At 42.6% G+C, this 20,701-nt stretch overlaps 2 protein-coding genes across 6 annotated transcripts in view; both read right to left on the bottom strand.

Annotated features, from left to right (window-relative positions):
• Positions 1-8,944, bottom strand: part of DLG5 (discs large MAGUK scaffold protein 5) — a 96,366-nt gene extending 87,422 nt beyond the window's left edge. For 4 of the 5 annotated variants that reach the window (XM_014250438.2, XM_014250440.2, XM_014250439.2 and 1 more), the window contains exon 1: positions 8,634-8,944. In XM_014250438.2, the coding sequence (XP_014105913.1) occupies positions 8,634-8,934 (301 nt within the window). In that variant the 5' untranslated portion in view covers positions 8,935-8,944. Of the gene's footprint in view, positions 1-6,048; positions 6,079-8,633 lie in introns of those variants that run through there. The other variant, XM_088059773.1, reaches the window with a different exon arrangement.
• A 7,807-nt stretch (positions 8,945-16,751) lies between these two features.
• Positions 16,752-20,701, bottom strand: part of POLR3A (RNA polymerase III subunit A) — a 37,943-nt gene continuing 33,993 nt past the window's right edge. The window contains exon 33 of the mRNA XM_088059821.1: positions 16,752-16,963. The gene's annotated coding sequence lies outside the window, so the exon portion shown is untranslated. The remainder of the gene's footprint in view (positions 16,964-20,701) is intronic.

Here is a 20,701-nt window from a genome sequence, read left to right as displayed (position 1 = left end):
CAAAGGGCCCTTAAACTGAAAGAGCAAAAACACGCCCTACATTCAATTAAAGCTTAAGCAAGCTCTCAAATAACATCGCTCTTTCTCATAAAAGTGTTCAGGAAAGAAAAACCAGGCTGGAAATTCATGACTACTTTGAGTATTGAGAAGTGAAGTTAATAACTGGGTATTTTTGTTGTGCTGATGCACTTAGCCTCAAATAAAACCTTTAGATAACCTGATGTCACCACCACTAAACACACACTCTTGCTCACCACCTGAAAACACATCATCATGACCTAAATGTGAATTAGACTTTCTTAAAAATCACTGCAATGTTCACAAGATTATGCATGAAGTGTTTAAGAGAACTTTAAAACTGAATATCAAAATTTACTGAAAGAATTCATTAAAACAACATCTGTCAATCTTCTGTCAACTTCTAGTTGAAGAACTCCCAACAATTCCATCAACTCCTCTTTCTGCAAGAGAATCGTAACTCTGGAAGGCAAACTCAGATTATATAAGATTATATAAGTGCTCCAAAAAGAGCTAGATCACATGGCTACCCAAGTCTCAAAATTCCCCCTACAGTGATTTTTCCACAGAAGCATGCAATAGAGAAAAGCTATCCACAAGAAAACCAAATACAAACAAGAAACAGAAACAATAAAGAAGATAAATATAGCTTTATGCTGATTAAAAACCCCTTTGAACATCTATGTAACAATTTAGACAGCTTGGTAATTTTGACAAGGATACGTTCTACACCAGCTTTATTTCCCCAACCCAAAAGTTCTGATTCCTCTACAGAAAACCATACTCATGCTTGTCACCTGGTCTGTTTCAGAAAAAGAGAATATATTTGAAAAGGGATTTTGGTGCACCAGCATCGAAAGAACACAGTTCACTTAGACCAAAGGTGAGTTCACAATTCCCACTACATTTCACATCCATCCTCAAGGGAAGCACCTTTCTTCCTACACCACAGCTACCTCTTCCCACACAAACTCCATTTTGAGCACTACTGAGCAGCAAACAACCATCAGCCTCACTTTCTGAGGTACAAGAGGTACTTTACTGATGACATTGTTCAACCCAGAGAGCTCAGTATGCAACACCTGGATTCTGCCAACATTTGTGCATGCCCGACCTGATACATATAAACAGGGATTACTCACATGCTGGAAGGTAAGTACACGAGTAATAAACATGTTCGTGAATCAGCAATTACGTGCAGGTAGAATAAAAAGCCAAAGCAAAAGGAAATTTTTAGGAAAGCTAGCTCTGAAGTAAATTTAAAGAACATTGTCTTTGAGGGTTTGGAGGTGGGGAAGAAGAGTTTTTTGGTTTATCATCCAATACATAATAAATTGTCAACTACATAAAAAGTCTGCAAAAAACCAACCCCTCAACTCTCCAGTTGAAACACTTCATGGTTTTACATTCATACTTGCTTTTTTTCTCCAGCTGCAGGTCAGCAAATCTTAATCAGGGTGATACAGCCTATTTAAAATACAATGCCTTCATCAGACAAGTAGAAAAAACCCCATGATTTTCTAAAATACAATGAGCAGCTCTCCAGAGCAAACATATTAATGCTGTGAACAGCAAACTACTGAGCAGCTCAGCCCATGAACTCTGAAATTAGAGTTTTTGGAAGCTGTGAGGAAGATGAAGGTGGCATTGTATATATGAAATAGGCTGCCTGTAACTTCCTCTGACACGGGTTTGGGCGAGAAAGACCTTCCAACTGTCGTATGTTATCCTGTACTGCCCAGTAATCACACATTGTCGAGAAAAATATTGTTCAGTGTTCACCCCAAGTGGCCAAGAAGTGCTTTCATCAGCTTCAAGGGCCATCAGTTCTCGCTATCACCAGCTTCTGAAGCCTGGAAAGGGTGCCCCATGGAGATCAGACTCTCTTGAAAAACAGCTGACAACAGGAGTTGATGCTGGTATTACCCCATCAGCACCAACACACCTGCTAGTGCACCACAACCTGTGGTCAGCATATAAATATACCTATTGCACATCACACATTGTGCTCTGGCTATTTTGAATTGTTTTTTAAGTAACAGCATTATGGTCCTCCTTCAGTATTTTAGTAATTATGTTTTCCATTGACAAGATTTAATATACCAGAGTATCACTGAGAACTCCAAAAAATGGCCCTTTCAGAAGAGCTAGGCTCCAACACTTGGGACAGACTAACACTGGTCTCTTGATAGGACAGCATCCTTCTTGTCTGCTTCTATTAGAAAAGCACTGCTAGCCTCAAGCCAAAGCTCAGCCACTGCAAACTTGCTAGCTCCTACATCAGAATGATTCAGTTCTAAATTGCCACCGCTCACAAAAAAGCAGCCAACAAGACTCTCATCTTGAAGGTCACAGGTAATGTTTCACCATGAACTGCTCAATATAGCTCAGTAGCCCAGATGTCTCAACTACATGCCTACAGCTCTTTCCACAAAAAGCTGTATCTACAAACATGTTTTTCTGTCTGCATCAATCCTATGAACAGCTTACATAAAGAAAAGTTTTAGCATTACTATATGTACAGCATTTTACGATTCTTCTTATGAAAAAAAATCCACAACAGGAACTAATTGCTTCACACTAACACCCAATATGTGCTGGTAATTTATCATGGCTTAACCCCAGCCAAAAGCAGGACAGCACTGAACAGCTCTGAAAGATGCCTCTGTCCTTGGGATTTTACAGCATAAGGAATTGTTACAAGTAATTTATTAAGACTTACTGATATCTTTCTAACGACTGAAGTTTTGAGTAAGGAATTTTAATGCCAGAAAGTAATAATTAAAGTAACAATTAACAGAAGCAAGGAAAACTAAGAAGCAAAAACCAGGAAATGAAGATTAAAAAAATCCACAAAGTGGTAAAGGAAAGCAGCAAATGGGGAAAAAAAGAAAAGGATACTTAGCACATACTTAGCTCATACTACAGACTGCTGAGAGAACTGGAAAGCCCAAAGTCACTACCCTGTGTGGTGGCTTGGTTTTCACTAGCTAGACAAGGGGTCCAAAAAAATCTGACAAACCAGGACTGATTACAGCTGCAGGAGAACAGTGAGACTGAGAACAGTAGTTAAGCTAAAGATCTGAAACCTCTGAGACAGGCAATCTCTAAGTTACAGAAAGCTGTTGGCTTTCTTTAGTGATCATGTCTAATTTTGTAAGACACCAAGTCCCGCGTGTGTCCAAAGCAACTTGATAGTTGGATGCATCAACACCACAAAAATGGTTATTATTCCCTTGACTTGATGAAAACAATGTCCCCGGGAGTTTACTGTGGCCAGCTTTCCTTCCACTCCCTGCCTGAGCACAGCAAAAATGTAATTGAGAACTACCACCCTTGGGATTTATGAACTACTAAAACATGCATTTCCTTCTTTGGAATTGAGAGCCTACTTCCATGAACTTACTATTAGACATTTCATTGGGAATACCCATCTGGACACTTGCCAGAATCTTCCTGAGTTTTTTCAGCCTGGCAATTCCATGAGATACCAAAAATCTGAGATCATCAGAAGACACAGGTACTGCTAAACAACCACTGGGTATTTTATCGAGTTTAATTACTGCTCAGTGCTGCTGAGGAGCTGCACTCCTCCAAAGGTGACTTCTGAACGCTGCCTGCATTTTCATCAACACGACTTAAGAAATCCTGCAACAAGACTTGCGTAGCTACCCTGGGAACTAATAACAGGCCTGGAAAAACCCAAACATACTGCTCTACTTCTCCCACTCTCCAATTTTCAGTGACAGAAGGGAGTATAAATTGTACTTAATTGCAAAATTGTCAGTTCAGTCCTTGAGTCAGTAAATCGTGTTTTTACAATTTTTCCTCATTCTCCCCTCTGTCCTTTCCCAGGGAATGCATTAATTCCCATCCCCTTGAAAAGGGTGTCTTCTCCCCCTACCTCACCCAGAGACTCCTGAGCTCCCCTTTCTTCCACCTTGCTCCTACAGGACAGCACATCCTGCCTCCCCATCTCACACCCTTCCTCCAGAGTCTCTCAGCTCCTCACTAGCACAAATTCTCCTTTAGCCACCCACCGGCCGATGTTTTGCAGGGATCAGACAAAACTATGTGAGAGATGGGAAAGAGGAAACAAAATGTGGATGTCCCAGCACCAGGTCCAAGCAATCATGATTCCAGCTCTTCAAGGTCAACCCTGGAATTATTGCATTTCCTGTGGGTCTCCTGTGATGATGTCAGAGAAGCAGGTCCCAGCTGCTATCTCCTATCTCCTAAATTCATACTTACAGAGCTTGCCTTTTGTGTTTGGTTTTAAACATGCTGAAAGACTTGGAAGTATTTAAAACTCTGTGATTTCAAATCCCATAGTTTGAAACAACTCAGTTAATTTTTTTAATATACAAAGCAGACAGAGGAAGTTGAGATAATCCCTCTAAAAAGAGGAAAAAGCTGAAACTTTTTTCCCTACTCTTAAACATGCTCACATTTACTTTTTAACTCAGAATTAACACTTTATGTCTGACCAAACGCAGAAAAAATAAGTCTTAATCAATAATATTAGAAAACTTTTCAAAGTCAATCTACAACCATCTTCTTCCTTTCTTTCCTGCCCTTTTAAGATCTTTTTAATTATGCAGTCAATTTTGAGCTCTAGAACTTAAATTCTCATCTTGAAACTGTTAAAGAAAACACCTTTAAAGCCTAACACATGCTAGGCTGACTGCAGCTGGAGTGGTACAGGAGACAAACTACTAATACAAAAAAAAAAACCTGTGAACCTAAAATTTTATTAACTGTGCAAGCTGTAACAAAGCTTTTGAGTACTCAGTTTCAAGATAAAGTGTGCCTCTGTAGCCCCACAAGCTCATCTCAAAAACAGATTCCAAGCTTAATGACCAAACCTGCCTTTTTTCCATCCTTGTAGTATCACAAAAATGCAAGTATAAAGCTCTACATTATCTGAAGAAATCTGAAGACTTCATAGGTTCCTCAGATTTCTATTCTGGTCTTTTAATTACATTTAAAGAAAACACATCTTCATAGCACTTGTCACAATGAAGTACCTTCCACTGCATTATTGTCATGGACACTTTTTATGAGACAAACTCACATTATAGCAATAGTAAGAATGAAACATTTTCTGGTTAGCTAGATATATAAGAGACAACAGAATGCTCAGAAGTAATTTATTTTCATATTAAAAAGGATATGCAATTCCATTGGGATAAGGATTTCCCAGATGCATGATGGAGGTCATTTGCCAAATCAAGTATTTAATGGTAATCTATAAGTTCAGCCCCAAGTAAATAAACAAGAACACTTAGCACACTATTTAAAGAATTCATCCATGTGCAAAATAGGAGGAGATTTTAAATCAGCCAAGCAACCACTCTCACATGAGCAGAGCAGAGTCAATTTCTCTCAAATGTTTACAAAGAAGTGCAATGTAGTAATCAAAGGTTTTACTCAAGGAAGAACTAAAGTCTCCAAACATGATTAAATGAAACAGAAAACCCCACTTGGTTTTAGCTTCTGCTTTACAGAAGGTAATTTCCTGTTTGATTTTGCACTCTTAAGTAACACTGTTGGCCATATTATGCTTTACTTCTAATTTGAGAAAACTTAAAAAATATACATTTTAGTAGAGAAACTATACAGTTTTCAGTTTAAAAACTGCAATTAGAAGCCCCTACAGAAGTTAAACACATTTAAATGGTTTCTGAGCAGGAGGAAACTCTATAAAGATAAAAAAGCTCCTTGTAAAGTAGAGACAGAGTGAAAAAATCTTTCAGCAGCTACCAGGACCCCAGTTATTTCCCTTGAGCAGTCTGCCCAGCTGTTTACTTCCCTCTGTGTGGCACAGATAAATACTTATAAAAGTGTCAGCTCTACATTGTGCAGCCAGTCACAAGAACTGCTGGTATAAATAACAACCTGAGCTCCCATCAGAGTTCACACATCGCCTTTAAAAAACAAAAGGAGGCAATATTTTAACAGAGAAGGAAAAAACCAAAGTAATGGTACAGCTTGCACATGTTAAAATGGATGAAGAAACATTCAACCTACTTTAGTGAGTGGTCTGTATGCTGATTTCTGAAGCTTTGAACAAGATTATGTTTCTAAATTACCTTCTCACTTCCCTCACAACAGCAGCATGCTGGAAAAAAAAAAAATTAGCAAACTCCACTACAAGACATTACTGATTAAATCATTTTCATCTCCAGCAAGCATTCAGGTGATGTGCATTTTATTAGCCTCCTCTTCCAAACAATACTAAAATTACATGTACCACTGTAAGCTACCATTTTTACATACACTATTGGTAATATAAAAAACTTATTCAACTCTATAGGTTCAATCAAAGGGATGTTTGATATACATATTTTTTTGCTTTTAAGAATCAAGGCATTTTATGTAACATGGACTGTTTCAATTGGGTATTTCAAATATATAATCCAACACTTCTCACTGCCACATGTACATCTTACTTCTTGCCAAAAAACAAAAAGTGTCCTGACTCATCCACCTACAGTATCTCCAGTGTAGAGGAGTAAAACTCCCAAATGGCATGAGAAGAGCAGAGGGGTGGTCAAACTCCCTACAGGGAGATATCAGAATAAAACCAATTACAATAAAATAGCTGAATACATGTTCAAACAAGAATCTTTCTATCAGTCACCCTCAAGCATTAACTCTTTGTAAAACACATCCAGGAAAAACTCACACAAAGACCAGGAATTACCAGAGTGGACACACAAGCAGTCTCATTATTAATTACCCTAACACCTCTTCAGGGGCGTGCTGGAATACATACAACAGAATTTGAAGGTTCAGATTCATTACCTTTCTATGGTTTTCTATTAATTAGGCTCATTGTCAGCAATCTCCTGTAAACTAATTTTAAAACATGTTTATCACAAGGAAAACAAATCCATAAGTCTCAAAGTTGGCTCTTTATTACCACTGATAAACGAAAGCAATAACATTTAAAAACTCATCACATCAGAGAAACACCCTTCCCCACACACAGATGTTAGTTTAACTCAGATTAAGCCTCCTGAACACAGTCAAAGAGGATATAGCTCACTTTGACAATCAAACTATTTTTCCTTCTAGAACTCAGTGTTGTGAGACATTCTTCAATTCCAACTTGCATTTTAAAAATGAAGACTATTACTACATCCAACATATACTTTATTTTTTTCTACCTTTCACGTTTTACATCTTTGATTCTAAGCCTGGGGAGTGCTGGAAGTCCAGCACCATTAATCCATCTCCTCAACAAGACAAGAATGTGCTTTACTCTAACCATACAAAGCCATCATGGGTGCCATTCTGGAAGGCAGTGAGTGCCCTCACCTCCCATTGATGTCAGACCACATAATGTTTCAAGTATTGAGGTCTATTGTTCCATCCATTTCTCCCCCATCTTGTGAGGTCCTGCCATATAGAAAAGGCCATACACAACAGTACACTGAAATAAAACAAAACCTAAGACCCCCAAGCATTTGTGTTTACAGAACTCTTACTATCCACAGCATAATTCAAGTAAGGGCAGAGTACACAGTGCAAGCACACACGCAAGGGCTATTTTCCAGACAGAAGCAGCTCTTAAATGGCTTTGTTTTCTTAAAGGAATGGTATGGTTTGCAAGAGTCGAGAAGCCCTCCCAATGCACTTCCTTACATAAATAGGTAGGGACACTGAAAATCCCAAATGCAGTAACAACACCAAAGAGAGACCCCACATGTCTGGATCAGTCAACTTGGTCGCACTGGATAAGAATGCCCACACATCACTATAATACAGAATTACCATTTACTCCAATTTCTCATTTAGAATCAAAGCTGCACTTGCAAGGCCTTGTGTACCGTCACCTATTGTTATTTTAAAGCTTTGGTTTGTACACATGAAAGTAGGCTGCGACTTGTTTTGGAGGAAGGAGAACAGGGAAGGACCTGTGGATCTAAGCCCAACTTTCCTAAGGAGGTATTTCACACCCAAAATCTTCTCGTCTGGATTTGCAGTTAAATCAATGTTCTAACCTGTTCCATTCAATGATCTTCCCTGTTCTAACCATCAAGAAGAGTTACAACAATATAGCCTCAAACAAACGCACGGCTGTCCGGAGAGAAACAGTTACAGTATTTACTCAAAGGCACATCTGCTGGAGTCCTGCCAGCCGGCCAACTCCGGCAGAGTGGCTGCACGGGGGAGGTTCGGTTTTGCCCGGTCAAGAAGCGCCTGTGTAACACCTCCGGCGTTGGTGCTCAAGGGAGAAAAGCCCCTTCGGGTTCGGTTTTCCGAGTCCCCAGGCGACACGCCACTTCGGGGAACGGCAGCAGCCGCAAGAACCCGGCTAGGCTGGCCTCTCCAAAGGGCAAGGCGCAGCATCCGCGGCACCTCTCGGGGACCAGCACCAGCGCTCCCGCCAGAAAAAGCGAAAGGGTCGGAAGCACAAAACAAGCATCGAGAGCCCGAGAGCAAACACGGGAGAGTTTTATTCTCCACCGGAAAAGGAGGACCCCCGCCCGCTCCTTTCCCACCTTCGGGCGGGGGGCCCCGAGGGGCCCGCACTGCCCCGGCGGGGGTGGGCGGGCGCAGCCGCTGCCCTCCTCCTGCTCCCGCCCCGCGCCCCCGGCCCCACTCACCGGCCGTCTCGGCCGCGGCCGGCGTCCCCGCCACGCCGTTCAGGTAGAGGATGGAGAGCAGGTGGGGCTGCGTCTTCTCCAGGGCCACCCGCAGGTCCTGGAAGTGGTCCCGTTCCTTGCCCAGCAGCAGGGCGATGAGCAGCTCGGCCTTCCCGCCGCCCGCCGCCTCCAGGTCGCGCAGGTCGCGGGGGCCGAGGGCGCCGGCGGCCTCCAGCAGCTCCACCACCTTGTCCACCTCGGTCATGGCCTGCGCCAGGCTCTGCCGGCACTGGGCGAGCAGCTCCTTGTGCTTCGGCTCCATGGCCGCTGCAGGGCCGCCGCCGCCGCCGGCCAAACTTCGCCCGCCCCCGGCCCCGCCGCTCCGCCACCGCCGCCCCCGGGGAGGCGCGGGCCGGGGCGGGGCGGGCGCCGCCGGCCGCCCTCCTCCGGCAGCCGGCGCCCCCGCAGCGGCTCCCGGCGAAACTTCGTCCGGAGAGGAGGAGCGGAGCTGGGACAGGACCTGGGCCGAGGGCGGCTTTGCTTTCTCCTCTTCCTCCTCCTCCTCCTCCAGCAGGCGGGGGGCGAGCCGCCGTCAGGGGCTGCTGCTCCTCTTCCTCCTCCGTCTGGCGCCCCGCTCGCCTCCTTTCCGCCCCCCCGGGCGGCGAAACAACTTCTCCTCCTGCTCTCGCCCGCCCGCGGGAGGGGACGGCCGGGAGCAGGAGCCGCGGGGAGCGCCGCCGCCTCCCGGCACCCCGCACCCCCGCGGGGCAGTCGGGATAACTTCTCTCCGCCGCTCGCCGCAGCCACACGGCCGGGAGGGGGTGCGGGGAGACGGGCTCAGCTCCAGGCGCCTCCTTTCATCGGCGGGCGCACGCAGCCATATTGGCTACACAAAGCTGCCGCCTGCGCCGAGACGGGGCTGCGGCATCGCATCGCCCGCCCCGCGCCGCCCGCCCGCCGCAGCGGCCGCCGCTCCCCCGGCCCGCCGTGGCCCGGCCCGGCTGCCGCCCGCCCCCCGGCCGTCAGTCAGGGGCGCCCGCCGGCCCCCGTGCGGCGCGGAGCGGGGCGGGCCGGGGGATGGACCCGCGGCGCGGCCTGCGGGAGGCTCTGCCGCTCCTCCCTCCGGGGCTCCGCCGGGCCAGGACGGGGTGCCCAGTCCGGGTGTCTCGGCGGCGAGACAAAGGCGGCGCTGCCGCGTTGGTGACGGGCCGGGGCCGGGCGGGCCGTGCCGCTGCCCTCTCCCGAAGGCGGGAGCGGCCGCCTGTTGAGGCTGCCGGCGGTGCGGCGGCGGGGCCGGACTCGGAGTCTGCGGCGGGCGGCAGCTTCGGCCGACAAGATTTACTTCGTTCTAAACCGGGAAAAGCTAAACATCAAAATAATAACAGACTGCTTAGGGGCTTTGTCCATTAGAATTTGCAAAAGCTAAAGTTTGCAAAAGAGATCGAAGCAGTAGTAAGAGCTGTTGGCTCATCTTCTTTGTAAATTTCTTCAGCGTTTCATGAATGACCAGAGACCAGGTGATTTACAAATACAGTACAGATGTATCCGGACTCAGCCGTAGCAGGAGGACGCAATTGTTCAGCAAAGAAATAGGAGAGTTACAACTTTTCTGTCTGAAAGTAAATGGGCTGCCGACATCACTTGCACCAAATGTTACCTTAATTTGCAGACTGCACAAAGGCCACAAGTAGTTCTCTTAAATTTTATAAATTTTTAATAAATCTTAAATTCACATTTCATACGTTTCAATTACACTGAAAGGGTTTTACTGGTAGTGGTGTTAACCAAGAAGGAACCCCAATTATCTGACAGTCTCCGGTCGAACCAACTCCGTGGTTTATTTAGTGTCTAGAGATCTGGACTCAGTAAGGTACAAGGGAAAGCCTTTGTTCTTTAAAATTTCCTGTTAACGCACCCATTGGGAGAATTCAGGTCCTGAACTGAGTTTCAAGCTACTTCATGTAGCTCAGTAGTTGGTGATTTCTTGCATGTGAAAACACTTTGGGTTACATGCATAATTGTGCTATGCATTCTACTTCTGGTCAAGGCAGATAGAGAATAAGAGGAGTTAGGGACTATTCTCAATCTTAAGTCATTATTTACAACAGTACTTGGAACTATGGGGTGATTTTGAATCAAGTATTTTCACAGTTGGTCCATTCATTTTTATTTAATATTCTTGTAGACTAATTCTAATTTTGCATCCATGTTTTTTTCAACAACTTTCTTTGCTACACAAAATACACGGAGATCACCTTTATTGTCTAATGACTAATGTTACAAATTCCTGCAAACTATGTTAGTTCTAGTCTATTTGAATTTATCAGAAAATCTGCCTATTTCTCTCTAGTAAGTTGGGCAGCTTAGCCGGTCAAGTAACTGTACATTCCGCAAGTACTAGTCAACAAGTGTGCATTAATTGCTGGCTTCACAGCACGGGTAAGAAGTGAAAGCTGCCTGGCATCACCCACTCGAGCAGACCGCCCTTGGCCAGTGCCAAGGCAGGTCCCTCTGTGCCTGCCACAGGACAATGCAATGCAATGTGCAATGGAAAGCTTTTGGAAGGCACATGCACAGGAAGACTGAAGAAAGATTGCACAAGTTATTCAAATATGTCTTTTTTTAAAAGGCTTTCTAATCTCAGCTAATCTCTTTTAACAACATTATTTTATTGTGTATGTGCTTAAACAGTTTCCTGTAAAGGAAAGGAAACATGCCATCAAATTTCATTACGATGAATTATGTTAAGAGCTCTCCTTTAGGTCGATGCAGCAGTTCTCTGCTGTTTGAAATAATAAAGACAATCTTGGTTTCTGTCTTCTGCCTGATTGAGCACTGAAGCGCACCTTTCAGCAGGGATTGCAGTAACACAGGAGTGGCATCGTCCAGGCAGGGCATAACCTGACTATCTCAAGTCTCATTTGAAAATCTAGAGGGAAGTGTTTGCTTTAGGTGCTCTACTCCTGCCTCTCCCAGAGGTGAGACTTAGTCCTTTGCCTTCTCTTCAAAACAAAACATTCACCTTCTCTTCATGCCTGCCCCAGCTTTTGCCTGCAGATCCACATTGCCTGTTGCCCTTCTCAGGCAGTGCCAGGTAGCAGGTTGATTGGTAGCAATCCCTGTTGTACCAGGTTCCTTTCTGGCAATGCGGTTTCTGCCTTTTTGTCATATCCGAGTCTCTAACACTCCATTTGTCTTGCAAATAGCAAGTCTGCTCTTGGAAAAATTCAAATTTCTCATTGCACAAATGTCTCTTCCATGGGTCCAGCTGTCAGAACCTTGCCTGTCTAAGAGAGGGACCTTGCTGTTACCTCAGTTACTTAACTCAGTGCAGACCTTCTCTAGCAAGTGCAGGGAAAATCATCATAAGACATAGGTGTACTTTGAAGACTCAAATAATGAAAATTCATTATGCCAAACTTTTATACAGTGACCCAAATTCAGATCACTGCAGTACCCCAGAATGATGGTATTTTCTGATAAGACACCCTTTAGACATATCTAGGCTTTAAAGCAGGCTTCTCAAACTCATTTTAATGAAACTTCTTATTGGACAATAGTCTTTTGTGCAAAATTAGTTGTCACTCCTCTGCACCTGCCTGCTTATTGCTGCCCAAGTTGCAGCAGCAGCTCTGCTGCTGTAGGTTTCCTGGTAAATCCCCTCCTCAAAATCTTCAGTTTGAACCAGATTCTAACGGCCAAAAGTAGAGGGTTTTCTTTAAGATTAAAATATTTTTTAAATTAATTTTAAACACATGGGAGACATTTTGCTTTTTGGTATTGGAGCCCTTAGGATACAGCTTTTCAGGCTCCAGTGGCAGTCATGTAGCCTAGAAATGGTGTTGTAACAAAAGCTACGCTTCTCATGTAATCATATGAATTAAACAACTGTGGTTTAGAGAAAAAAATTGAGAGATTTACCATAAGTTAATGGAAAGAAGGTTATGCAATCTCCAAGACAGGCATATGAAAAATACAAGTCATCACCAAGTTAAGATTAGAGCTCTTTAGGTACAGCATGAACACCACAGGGACTTCGTCATAGGTGGAACACAAAGCACTAGCAGCTAAGCAGTTCTCAACAGCAGCTCATTTTTTCACATTAATGTAACTGATAGACAATCAATTAGCACTTGCAGGATAGGAAGGTGCTGGTTTAATGTTCCAGCAGATCAAAGGATCTCATTTAGCCATTAAAAAAATCCAAAACCATAATGTGAGCAGTCTGGGCTGTGCCCAGAGAAAATATTTCACCTGGCAGTATCGTATCCAGGAATGGGCTATGCCTATAAATTCTGAAATCCTCAGAGCTCCTGCTGAAGCTGCAGACTGAGGGAGCTGCCGTTGGACAGTCACAGAAGTACTAGGATAATTTGTCTTCCTAAATATGTGTAACAGTGAACTTCAGGAAATGGTTTAGCTCTTTCTTCACTGAACTTCTGAGACATGCCATATGAGGGAAAGCAGACCAGAGGATTATATTGCCACTTTTTGCCTTCTTTTTTTTTTTTTTTATGTAGCCATAAAAGCCTACTAGCCACTTCATCTTGTACTGCACTAGGCAGTTTTCAGATAAAAATTATTATGGTCTTTTCCCACTCTGGGCAAATTAAAATGAAGGAGACAGTTATTTCAGTCAGCTTCAACAAGCTTCAAGGGAAAAAAACCACTCTTTTGCAAAAGTTTTTAGATTCTCCCCCCCACCCCAGGCTGTTCAAAAAGCAAATAAAAAATTTGTTTTACTTAATCAACTTGTTAAAAGAGAAGGAAAAATCCTTCCTCAAGGCCAGAACAGCTGGCAGGAAGGGTGTTTGTTTGTTTGTTTGGGGTGAGGAGGGGGAGAAGAAAAGAGTAGGTAAATCTCTCCTAAAGGAGCTAGGAATACACACAATCACTTCTGCTTCTCAGACAACTGCTTCCAAAAACAGGCTGCAAAAGAAAACCAGAAACCCTATGGAGGCACATTGGTGGTGGTCCTGCAGGGGTATAAGATTTTGAGCTTTTGTAGTGAAGACACTGCAAGCAAACCCCAAGTACTCATCTGCATAGAACAGACCAGGGGCATGATTTGATTTTCTTTGGGAGACTGGGCTGGCTTGTGATGTGGTTAACTTCTATAAGCAAGCAGATGTTAAACAGCCCCTTTCAAAGCTGCTGCTTGCAGTTTGTTATTGGTTCAGTTTCTAGGCCTCTTTTCAAGTCAAGGCAAGAGATTATTTACACCAATCATTTGCTTTTACTTCTTTTAGCGCTAATGTAACGGGGAGATAAAAGCAAATGGGTGCCCTAAACATCCACCTGCAACTTCTATAAACAAGCCATGCACAAACAGGGAGCTTGTAAGAAGAAAACCCAAACTACAGTTGAAGAAGATAGTCAAATATAATAGTAAAGACTCCAGAGAATGCCTCAGCACATTTTCACCAGCTTCATTGGTTTTCTGTTAGCAATGAGTATTTTTCAAACCGGATTTGAATTTCAAGGCTCTTGAAGAAGCAAAGGTATTTCCTTATGTTCCATCTCTCAGCTCTGCTAAGAATTACATATTCACTCTTAACATCAAGTAGTTCCCCTGCTCACTGCCGTACAAGGGTTGAAGAGTTGAATCCATGTCAAGTACAAGGTAAATTTTCCAGGGACTCCAGGGGCAGTGCTTTAATCGTGGCACAGCTGAACTCAAACAAAATGGCTCCAGAAAAGTCCATATTCCTCAAAAATTCCAGGGTAGTACAAGTATCTCTAGTCCAAGCCCAAAGAGCTCCCTGAAGAAATGGAGACAGGTGTGATGCAAATGTGCTTCTCTCTGTTTCTCTAGATACCAAGCAACACCGGTCTTTCCTCACAAGCGTGAAAAGCTCATCCCACAGCTCATCTATTTTGCAATGTTTAAGCCAAGGGGATAACAGAGGAGGCAGCCCATTTCCTAAAAAGCCCCAGAACCCAGCAGATCCATATTTGAGAACAGACCAATACTCAGATGTGGTTGGACTGGAAAAGCTCATGCATGGAAAAAGATAAACAGTATTGTAGGGAGCTGGAGGGGATTATTATTGCTTCATAATAAATGCTCCAGCATTCTGAATTCATCTGGATTATGATACAGGAGAAGCATTCCTAGTGTACTTTCATAAATTTTGAGGAGTTTTACAAATGCCTGTGAAAACCAGATAAAGGTAGATGGTCAGAACATTGAAAAATATGCTGGACTTGGGGCAAATCGTGTGTTATAGCTAAGACTTGAACTGCTACCTGACAGTGATACATGGATTTCTGTTTACATAAATACTGCATAAATTTGATATGCTTCTGATTGGAGGAGAAATTTTTACTTTTAATATTGCAGGATATTCCTTGGACAGGAGAGGAAAATTATTTTTGTAGGAAGGAAACAGCACTGGGATGACAGTGAGAACAAAGCCAAAGAGAAACCCTTGTACAGCTTGCTGTAGTCAACTTGCTCAGACAAAGCAGACCATGGATCAAGATGAAACATAAAACTGAAGGGTGTTTAAAATGACAAAAATACTGGGCTTAACTGAAATCAGTTCTATTAACAATACCAAATGTGAAATGAAGTAACTCCTAAATTATACTCTCATTTGAAAGGCAAAAGTACCACAGTCTCTGCTTCAGCCTACATGCCTTGGAGGGATGGGAAAGCCATCAGAGAGTTCCAGAATGAAATAATGTCTCAGCTTGGCACAGTCACAGCTGCATTACCAGCTTCTACAAGGTTTGATCATCCAGTTTAAAACGGACTACAGATCTTCAACTTATCTGTATTTTTCCCCCATGTAACACAAATGTAAAAATTAAACATTCAACAGTTCAAGTTAGTATTTTTACAAGAAAAATAGCACTAAAATAATTTAGAACTGAAATTTTTATAAATTCCAAGATTTGTCAGAATTGAACAACAAGCAAACAACTCCCAAAACAAACAGAAAATCCCCACCTCGATACTATATGGAAAAGAGCATATCCAGCATGGCCCAGAATAAGGAGAAACACCTGAGACAAAGTCCTGAGTGGCACGGAAGTCTTAAAAAGGATTGAGGTTAAAATGATTCTTCTTGAGTCAAGTCTACAGCAATGATATTTAGAGAAGAGTTGCTCAACTGTTTGAAACTTATAAAGATGCAGTAACTGGTGGGAGTTTGATGGATAGAAATATTTAATATAATGCATATATCAAAGCTCATCCAGTTCTGCTGAGTTCTCTAATTGGTTTCCAGGGGATTTGGATTAAGCCCCAGTTTGGTAATAAAGAGACTGTGCAAAAGAATAACCAAAATAAAGTCTCCAAATCTGCTAGGGATATTCCATGAAGGATAAATACACTTCATCAGCAAGGCAAGCCAAATATTATCCTTTTTACCATGGGCTATTTGTACTTTTAGAATTTTTTTCCCTTAACTCACTTTCAGAGCTGCCACCCTTCCCTTCCAACATCATTAATGGCAGCCAAGAGCTTCACTTCTTTACCCTCTCCTTTTCCAGCTGAAGTCAGTGTCTGTCTTGCAGCTGACTTCAAGGGCACCAACTACTAGCCTTTTTGGCTTTTTTTGGAAGATGAAAGAATGAAAAGAACTATACACATCAGATGCTAATCACATTCTTTAATCCCCACATCCTGGCAATGTTGTTTACTAAGTACTCCTTACATGTATGATTCCACAAGCATAGTTCCTTCACTCACCTTGATGATGCTATCAACTTTCACAACCATACTGCTCAGGAGAGACTATTCTGATTTCATAGTCTTTAAGAGAATCTAAAATAAAGAGAGTGTAAAGATTTCCCCAGGTCTTGTAAGTCTGTGGCAGCAACAGTTAACTGATTCTACATTTGCCAGCTACCTCCCAAGCTGCTGTGCTGCTCATCCTTCCCCACGCTTATTTTCAACAGAATAGATAAGCAAGGGAGAAGACATTTGCACCAGCTAAGTAGGAAGGCTGAAGAAGAAAGCAGAAACAGGCTAAAGACGAAAGTAAGTGGAGATCTAAAGGCCTGAATACAGTTTTAGTGCTTGCAAAGAGCCACATGAAACAGGGATGCCTTTCATTTCAGTTTAAAGTACAAATATATTACCTTATATAACAAGGTAATTTTTTTGTCAAAAGTTATTTGTCCATAGCTGTAATTTTGATGGCAGTAAATTTCCACATCCAGATGTGCTGAGGAGATGTTTCTTCCTTGAGTGGTTTAATTATCCTCCAGGCAAGTGTTCACGGTAACCTTGCATGGCTGAGCTGAGTCCAGCCAGTGGCACAGTATGGTTGACACAGCACTGCTGCAGGGAAGCAGTGTCACCAGCAGTGACAGTCACTACAGGTCCAGAAGGGAGGAATCTGGGAGAAACAAGGACAAGGAGAAAGAAATAAATGCAAAGAGAACTAGAAAATGCACAGCAGTAGTATAAGTCAGAAGAACTATGTGACTTCTGAAAAATAAAAGTTTGTAACTGGAAAATACCTGCAGGAGTGGAAAATCTGGAAGAATGGCATAATGGAAAGGGAGCAAGTTACTCTGGGGGCTTGTCAAGGTGCCTACATATACAGCAGACTCTTTAGCATCATTGAATTGGAGAAGTGCAGGGATCAGGGCAGAGTAAGGGGTGAGGTGTGTCCTTCCATCCCGTGAAAGAGATTCCGTACTCACTGTGCCCTACAGAAATGAGGCACACACTGTCCCTGCTTCAAACCTGCACCATGACAGGGCCAGAGCCATCCTCATCACTCCTCATCACTCCAAACACCAGCATCAGCAGTTTACCACGGGGGCTGTCAATCAACCTGAGCCAAAGAATCCCCTGCCTGTGACACATCAGGATGAATCACACCACACTAATCAATTCCCAGAAGCCAACAAATCCTGGAATAGTAAATCAGGAAACAAGTAAAGTCTCGCAACTGATTCTGACATTTTCTGGGACTCCTGAAGTTTAGCAGCACAATATCACCATTGCTTTTGCATTTTTTGGCAGTTAACTTTATTTTGCTTTCAAAAATCTACAGAATTTAACATTTAAAAGGGATGCCCACTGAGAAAATTATCATGTCAAAAGTATAAGCAACCAACCTACACTTTCACAAAGAAGAGAGTAATATGCCTGTGATTAATAATCCAGGTACCTGCTCCTTTTCCAACAGCTTCATTTCTGGCCAACACTGTCTCCACCTGACAAAACACCTCTATCACGAAGGACAACTCGGTATGAAATCTTGAGGGGTACCCTAGCTTTCTGTGGACCCTGAAAGCCACAGTGAGAGAGGCACCTGCATGTCCTCTTTCTCCCATGGACTAAGATTCCTCTGCACTATCTGGTTCCAAAATCAACATAAAAATTAAGACAGTTTGCAATGAGTATCTGCCAGCACAGTGCTACCATCAACAGCAACATCAGAAAAACCTACATAGAATAGCTTTCCTTCCCAGACTTCCTTGAATTACCGGTCTGCTCTTCATAGATGTTGTCACCTCTTCTGGGAAGAGACACAACGAAAGGAATGTACTGGATGTAATTTCTGTCTCTTGTCCCAGTAGCATGACTTACGTATTATTAAAACCACCTCAGGTAAGGATTTTCTAGGAGTATTTCTGATCTAACTGCAGGCATCAAGACATTTTAAAGGATTCCTACTTGCCTGCTAATTATTGCTACAATCTTCCACATGAGCGGTACCAGAACCCATCAGGAACAGCAGTTTTTACACTTAACAGTAACAATCACTGTAGTTCAGCAGCTGTAATTATGCACAGTTGGTTGAAAGAGCTTTATAACTAAAGAGATACAATACCTGAAGGAATTAATTCAGAGTTATTGCTCATTATTAACAGTCATCTACAAAATGAATAATGATTTAACTATTGTTTGTCACAGCCACTAAGAGCAATCCCCAGGACAAAATGACAAAATCTTAGTTCTCAGGAATAAATGAATACCTGTCCTTTCCCCAGCTATTTCCATTACTTCACTAGGACTCCTTAAAGAGATTATGTTTATCTGTGTCACTTTACCCAGCTGCCATCTCCGCTTCTTCTCCAAGCAATCTGAATTTCTCCTCTGCTTCCAAACACATTTGCTTATTTCTGCATTTCCTGTCTTTTCAGCCTTCTTCCCTTTATCCTCAACACCTGCAGAAACCATCATATTCCTGCACAAGATCAGGCCTATCTGCTGTCCTTGCTTCCAAAAAAGTGTGCAATTATTCCTGATCCTGAAGGCTTGGACTCACAGGACAGACTGTTTGGATGAAGAACCATCACCTTTTACCATGTGACACAGAAATAATGGTGGTGGTTAAGGCAATGCAGTGTCAGAGCAGCTCAAGGCCCACAGAACCCCTAAGCACAGCCAGCCGATGCCAGGTTCTCACCACTGTGAACTGAGTCACAAATCCAACAGGAACCAACAAACCACAGACACCCTGTAGCTTTCAGACATTCAAGTGGAAGTCATCTTTCATAGACCTTGCTGGTTTCAGCTGTCTATACACAAATAAGAGCACCTGTTTCATATTATTTCCAGTCCTAACCCTTGGTCTCCTGCATCGATCAGCATCACCTTCAAATGTTTTTAATGCAGCCTCGCCTTGGAGTCTCTAGCAGCTGAAGGATGTGAGACGCTCCTGAGCCAGCTGCCAGAACTTCACGCTTCAGAGCAGCTCTCAGAGCTGGATTTCAGCTGGAGAGACTGAATGCAGATTGGAACAATCTCGGGTGCATGGAAAATGCAGAAGACATGTCCCCACTCACTGCAGATTTGCTGTTCTATCACTTTCCAGGAGCAACTCATGACATTCTTTTAGAAATTACTATAGCCTTTACTTAAGTACTGCTTTTTGATTGTTTGTTTTAAAGCCAGATAGACAAAAGATATGCAAGTGAAAATTTCACCAATTAATGACAGAATTTAACAACAGAATGACTAGGTTGGACGAGACCTCCAAGATCATTGAGTCCAACCCATGCCCTAAGACCACAACTAGATCATGGCACTGAGTGCCACACCATGCTTTTTTAAAAAGCATACATGGACTCTGCTTTCTCCTAAGAAAATACAGACCCTTTATCTCCTTCCTCATGTATGTAATTTTAACAGGTAACTTTCCCTCTCATAGTTACATTTCAGTCCTGATACTGCAAAAAACCCATTTTTATTAGAAGAAAAAAAAAAAAAAAGAAGCTGCCCAATACATCTTTTCTCAAAAGAAAACGCTGCTCTCTAGTGGAAGATGACAATATGTTCTAATTTCATTAGAATTAGAAGGAATGGAATAAATTTTTCATTTTATCAGTTACATGAAACATTGATTCATTTTCAAAAGCACTGAAACACAAAAGTAACAGGTTTGTTTTCTATGAGTCATTCAGATTGGCCTGTGAGATTTTGGTATTCATTCTTCAAGATAAACTTGCTATGCATTTATATCAGCACCACACTCCCATGCAAATAACTTGCCAAGTATTGGTGCATTAAAATATTAACATAGCTTAGAATTTGGTCCCTTTTAGTTTTTGAGTTCTTAGACAATACTATAATAGGCAAATTTTTCCTTTTTTTTTCCTTCCAGCATATTTAATTACCAACAGACTTTCCTAGGTCTGTATATAAAGCTTAGCCAACCATTTCAAAGATAGATTAGCTACCTGCACAGAGTAACTTAGGCAAATATGCAAATACTGCAAATATGAAAATCTGTATCCTGTTTGCTATGGGTTTCTAAAGACATTCCTGTCTACAAGCACCGTGATACAAAATTGAGGAATTCCTGTTGAAGTGGTTCCTTCAACTTCTACTGAAACAGTGACAAATGGTCACACATCAAGGATTATCTGTCCTGAAACAGCCCAATTTTATCCTACTTGTAGTTAATTTATAAAACACAGCACTTCGCTTTTTCTTTAAGCACAGATAAGCAAAAAGAGGAATAGCCCTCTCTACTAAATTTCAAGTTATGGACCAAAGCAGCACTATTCTGGATTTACTTCCAACTTTCTGTAGTCATAAGAGGAAACCTATGTAGCACATGCAGCCCTTTTCTTCTCTCTCTGCAGATGAGATATGTGGGAAGCAATTTCCTCAT

This window comes from Pseudopodoces humilis, chromosome 9 (assembly GCF_049639895.1).
Source record: "Pseudopodoces humilis isolate 2021_Gansu_Grassland_sample_001 chromosome 9, ASM4963989v1, whole genome shotgun sequence".
NCBI lineage: Eukaryota > Metazoa > Chordata > Aves > Passeriformes > Paridae > Pseudopodoces > Pseudopodoces humilis.
Note: the sequence above shows the minus strand (reverse complement) of the source record. Positions and strands in the feature narration are given on the sequence as shown.